The sequence below is a fragment of the Wolffia australiana genome, chromosome 3 (genome assembly GCF_029677425.1).
Source record: "Wolffia australiana isolate 7733 chromosome 3, ASM2967742v1".
NCBI lineage: Eukaryota > Viridiplantae > Streptophyta > Magnoliopsida > Alismatales > Araceae > Wolffia > Wolffia australiana.
This window is the reverse complement of record NC_135837.1, coordinates 16836688-16842687: the sequence shown is the minus strand read 5'-3', so window position 1 is coordinate 16842687 and position 6000 is coordinate 16836688. Positions and strand designations below refer to the sequence as shown.

The window sequence follows — 6000 nt, the reverse complement described above, 5'->3', positions numbered from 1 at the left end:
TACGTTAGCGAACCAGAAAATTCCTCTTCACATTTGTGCATTCAAATTCTTAAAAGAATTACTGAGACTATGTTAAATGATATTAATCGGAGTCTTAAGAAGATGCGCCTCATTTGTTTTTTGAACTTTGACGAACGGCCGAAAATTAAATTGTATCACAAGAGAGAATCCGTTTCACCCCGCGCGTGCGCGCGTTTTATCGCCAGCTTCGCTCCTACATTCAATGACAGCCGCTCCTTTCCTTTTATGCTCTTTAACGGACACTTACCTGTCTCCCTCCCTTCCCCATCTCCTTCCTCTCTAATCCTTTATCTCGCTAAATCCATGTCTGTCGCTTCCATGCATCCTCCGCCTCGCTATAGTTCATTCCGGCAGATGTAGGTTAGAAGATAGGCGCTATGCAGCCAGGTAACAATTCCCTGCTATCATGCAATCTCCTCACTATCTGTCTTCTTCTCTTGTCCTCGTTCGTCGCCATGGCCGAACTCCAGAGAGACTACAAAGCTCTTCAAGCGTTCAAATCAGCGGCTGACCCTACAGGCGAGGCCCTCAACTCATGGGCTCGATCAACCGATCCTTGTTCAGGAAACTGGGTCGGAGTCGCCTGCCGTGGCGGCCGTGTCACACGTATCCTTCTCCCTAGCCGTAATCTCAGCGGCTCCGTTAACGGGTCTCTCACCTTCCTTCCCTATCTCCGGCTTCTTAACCTATCCCACAACCATCTCTCCGGCGAGCTCCCGGAGAGCTTCCTACGCCTTCGTCGTCTTCGTCGCGTTGACCTCTCCTCGAACTCCATCTCTGGTCACATTCCCCCGGAGATCTCTTACCTTCCTCGTCTCCTCACTCTTCGCCTAGAACGAAATCTCTTCGCAGGACCGATTCCCTCTTCGATCGGCTCTTTCAGCGTGTTAGCCGACTTCAACGTCTCGGGAAACAAACTAAGTGGAGAGATTCCCCCTGCCGTCTCGTCTTTCCCTTTTTCTTCATTCTCCGGCAACGAGAATCTCTGCGGGAAGCCAGTCCAGCGTCTTTGTTCTTCCAGCTCCCTAGGAAACGAGCCGTCAGTTGTTCCCGGAGATCACCGAGGAATTAACGGCTGGAGATGGAACATGGTAGCGACGATCGCCGCCTCGGCGGTGGCTGCGGTCGTTATTTCTTTTATTATTCTTGGTATTGTTATAATCTGTCGGAGGAAAAGAAGAAAGAAAGATCCTACTGCGGCACCGCAACGAGAGAGTACGAAGTTTAAAGGAGGAGTCACGTCGGAAGATAAAAGAGTCGTGCTCTTTGACGGGTGCAAGCCGTTCACAGCGCATGATCTCATGAGGGGCTCGGCCGAGATGTTGGGCCGCGGCACCGTTGGATCAACGTACAGGGTCGTGATGGAGGGAGAAACTGGAAGAGGAGTCGCTGTTAAACGTCTAAGGAAGGTGAAGAAGGCCGTGGGAGCGCGTATGGAGGCGTTGGAGCGCGTACTGAAGGAGATCGGCGGCCTCCGCCACCCAAACGTAGTCGCTCTGCGAGCTTATTATCACTCGGACGACGAGCTTCTCCTCGTTTACGATTACTTCCCCAACGGCAGTCTCCGCTCCCTTCTCCACGGTAAGACCTTCAAAGTTAAATGACCGTTTTTATTTGAATTTATCGGGGTTGACGTGTTTCGCTGCAGGGAACCGAGGGCCAGCGAGAACGCCGTTGACGTGGGAGGCGAGGCTGAAGCTAGCGTTGGGCGCGGCGCAAGGCCTGGCCTTTCTACACAGCGCCTCCCCTTCAAAGCTCGCCCACTTGAAACTGTCTTCCTCAAACATTCTCGTCGACGAACAGGGCAACGCTCACATCAGCGACTTCGCGTTGCGCCATCTCTTGGATTCTACAAGGCCAGCACCTGAGAGAGGGTCACCGGCAGCTAGGACTATGACTGGATACAAGTCTGACGTTTATCGTTTTGGGGTGATCTTGTTGGAAATACTGACTGGGAGGGCTGCTGCTGAGGAGGAGCAGGAGTTGGGCCAATGGGTGCAAATGGTGGTGACGAACTGGAGCTCTGATTGCTTCGACGTTGAGTTATTGGGCTGCAAGGAGAAGGAAGATGAGATGGTTGGTCTGTTGCAGGTAGCTCTCCTGTGCCTCGCTCCATCGCCCGGGGACCGGCCCTCAACTAGAGTTGTCTCCAAGATGATAGAGGAGATAGCGGAGAGGGGGAGCAAGAGAGGGAGGATAAGGGGTTCTTGCACCCCTTTCTCTCGCTCCTCTATGAATGAGGACTCGTGTTATCTTGGCTCCTCTACCCCGGCCTCTGACGATACCCCTACTTTCGCCAGCAGCTGAGGTCTCCCTTCATTTGTTGATCACTCCCAGTGATTCAACTTAACATGTTAGTGTAATTCTCTCTAATGATGCGTTTAATCCACTCGTTTTTTAGTCTTTATTAACATGTCATTGTACTGACTAAGCGTCCCAATTGTTGCTCGTGTTTGGATTGGATTGTGACATGTCGTAAATTGGTGATCACATGGGTAGACATCATTTTCGTCATTTTCACTCTTCCAACAGTAAATAGGGAATTTGATATAGCGATCTGCTCGTGTAACTATTGGTCATAATCCCTTGGTAAATCATCTGTTTTGGAACCTGTTTGCTCCCATCTGAAAGAAGGCATTCCACAATTTTCATTCCTCCAAGGTCACAGCCCTTGAAGAAATAATGGAGTCATGTGAATCTTTGTACTTCATGCAAAATTTTATTATGAGATGAAAAGGAATTTCTTAGTACTGGAACTTTGAGAGTCTAGAGAAAGATGGATACATAGATTTGTTTGGTAAGGATCCAAATTAGTTTTCCGGAGCTATTGAGCATTTTTCCCACATACCATGTTGAAGTAGTCATGATAAAATCCGCGTGATCCTCCTCAAGCTCGTTAATGTATTCTGGAATTTATTTTAAATTTCTTAAAAATAATATTACTAACGTTTATTTATTGTTCATGTCTTTTTATCATAATTTATTTATTTTAAATTTCATTTCATATCAAGATATATTTACGAAATTTAAACTAATGTTTGGAATTTACAAACAAGGGATTTCATACATGCACATACATAATAGCCCAAAGAAAGGTTTTCATTTCTCCAAAGAAGATTGAGATTTAATTGTTTTCATATTCTATCCTCACATGGAAAGTTAAAGATGTGAAAAATATAATCTTTTGAGATTTAATTTAAAGATGTGAAAAATATATTATGTGTACCATACATAATAGGTTTGTCAATTAAAGATGAAAAATTTGGACAAATGCATTGCCAATGTTTTGTCAAGATGTAAAGTTCATAACATAGATATTTATATTTTCATCCAAATATGAGCATCAATATTGTGTTTAATGCTTTTGGTATGGAAAATTATCATCTTTTGGAAAGTTAAAATCTTATACTTCTTGTTATGTTTGAGTAAAGTCAACTATGTGTTCTTCACGTGCAGTTTTGGGTTTAACATCCAGTTTAGTGTGGATGTGAAATAATGGCTTTTACAAGTTTAGCAAAATTTATTTCAAATAATGTAAAAACTACTTCATTGCTAATAATTTTGAATAGTAATTTTTCATAAAAAATATTCTCTTAGTGAGCATATTAATTTGAACTATTGAAAAAGAAAGAAGAAACTTGGAAAATTGCACCAATTTGATAGCATGAGCATAATTATCCTTGTTTGATTGAATTTTAATATTTAATAATCTCAAAATTAAAAACGAGACTACTAATTAGAAAACTAAGAGCCTTTTATCTCGTAAAAATCTACCTTTCAGGCATATTCTAATAATATGCAAGTTATTACATAAACATCATGCATTTTTCATGTTTAAATGCATTAAAACGATTATATATGAGTGTATTATCAAGCTTAAATGATTACCTCTGTCAGTCAAAACATATTATGGTTTTTCTAGAATTTAATATTTAATGGAATTTTATGACATCATAGTGATAAATACATTTTTCTAAGTTGGAATAGTTTTCTCGCAATTAATTAATTTTATGACATCATAGTGATAAATTCATAAAGATATTAATTTTTTAAGTCAGAATATTTTAATAATTAATTAAATTTTAAATATGATTTGAAAAAAAATCTTCTAGTAATTTATTTTGATGTCAGGAAATGATTATTTATGCCAGTGATTATCTAGCTATCATCATGAAAATTTTACATCATGACATCGCAAATGGAGATGTCGTAATGCATCTATCATGAGCTGATGATTTATTTTCTTAATGTGCAGGGATGTGTGGTATAATGAGAAAACATGTGACTAAAATCACAAAAAATATTATTTGAAAACAAAGATCGTTGGTGACATTTAATAATTCCACAACAAATTTTTCTATTACAGCAGAAAAAGCACGTGGATGTTTGGCATTATTTTGTTGGCCAAAAGGGTAAAACATGTTGGCGTCACATTCTAAAGGAACATCACTACGTCATGCAAGTAAAAGATGGTCAAAGGTGGAGTTTTGTTTTCATTTCCATGCAGAACACATGCTAGATCACAAAAAGTGGATCAAGGATGACTTTAAAATATAATCCAATTAAGAGGAAGATATTGGAAAATTTAAGGGTGCAACCCTGGGATGATGTAGCGGCAGACCTGATTAGGAATTAGAAAATAAATAAAAGCGTGTGGAGATTATGCCAACTTCCAAAAGGACAATCGAGCTGAAATTTGTAGGGCAGCTTCATTTTTATCCTCATACCCATCTGTGCCTTCTCATTTGTAAGGGGACTTTCTCATTAATAAATATGGTGAGTTGAAGGTCCATCAAGACGTTCTTGAAGTTTTTCGATGATTAATTGAAGCGATAGAGAAGGGAAGGAGTTAACATTAGGATCTTAAGTCAGCTTCCTTTCTTACATTTTTTCCTTCTTCATTAACTCATACTTAGTTGAAATCCATCCATGTATTCGATCAAACCAATATCCAGAATATTTCCCATGCTCTATGCCCTTCCATATCACCATTCTCTATCATCCCACCATCCCGAAATCCGGATATATGTTTTAAATCCAATTAGATAAATGTTTATCCTCATTATCCCTTGATTATTCCTTCACTCCATTATTTCTTACTCTATCTACTTTTTATCTTATAAGTATCCATTCTCACCTCCCTAACTATCATTTAAAGCGTATTAAATTTTTTAGCAATTTTCTCTACAAAGATAATCCTTAATCTTTATTAACTGTTCATATAAGAGTGAGTAAATATTTTTAAATACTTTTTAATAAAATCAAGTATCGACAACAGCATGAATTAACACCACAAATTTTGATTTTATTGTGTACAGAGTCCATCCAGAGTGATATTAGAGTTGCTTTGCACTTCAAAAGTGACTTAGTTTTAAGAATTTCTTATTGAAAAATGTGGGAAAACTAAATTAATCTTCACCAAATCTATGTTAGTGTTAGTGAAAATTTTGTGCTCCAAACCTTATTCAATTTAAGTAAAATTCATGTGATGCAGGACAGCTAGATGTAACGGATGTAGGGCGACTGATGAGACGGGGAAAGGATGACGACAAGTGCTAGGTACTGGGATGGTTTAGGAATGTAATGGATAAATCAGACCACAAATTCATACGATGGATTTTGAAGACTTAAATCCGATGAAGTAGTAGTGGTGCAGCCCCTTTCCTCGTCGAGGGCGGGAGTACTGTCTTCAACCACCGCAGTGATGCTAAGCACCAAAATCAATAAACTTGAATTCACGTCCGCTGGAAAACTCAAGAAAACCTTATTACACTAGTCGTTTGAAAATTCCAGAAAATCCAAAGCAAATCCGACGGCGGTGGATGAACTTCTCGCAGAATACTGGACAAAGAACATGGGACACCAAAGAGTTTAGATGTACCTCTGCACCAAGGGTGCGTGACGAGGTTGCGGGGAATTCTTAACGTGTCGCTGATGATCGTTGGACGTGGCCTGGATGCGGGCGGCAGTCAGGGAGCA

General features: G+C 40.4%; 1 protein-coding gene across 1 annotated transcript; it reads left to right on the top strand.

Moving 5' to 3' along the window:
- Positions 1 to 297: 297 nt before the first annotated feature.
- On the top strand, positions 298 to 2435 carry LOC144701106 (putative leucine-rich repeat receptor-like protein kinase At1g68400). The gene is made up of 2 exons (XM_078572813.1): positions 298 to 1602; positions 1670 to 2435. Exons 1-2 carry the CDS (start codon positions 399 to 401, stop codon positions 2326 to 2328), a joined length of 1863 nt encoding a protein of 620 aa, XP_078428939.1. The 5' UTR covers positions 298 to 398; the 3' UTR covers positions 2329 to 2435.
- Positions 2436 to 6000: the final 3565 nt, after the last annotated feature.

Excerpts from the sequence above, each read along its gene's own strand:
- LOC144701106 (XM_078572813.1), top strand. The coding sequence starts at position 399 with ATGCAGCCAGGTAACAATTCCCTGCTATCATGCAATCTCCTCACTATC. Across the intron at positions 1,603-1,669 it reads TCTCCGCTCCCTTCTCCACG|GGAACCGAGGGCCAGCGAGA; the intron begins GTAAGACCTTCA and ends GTTTCGCTGCAG.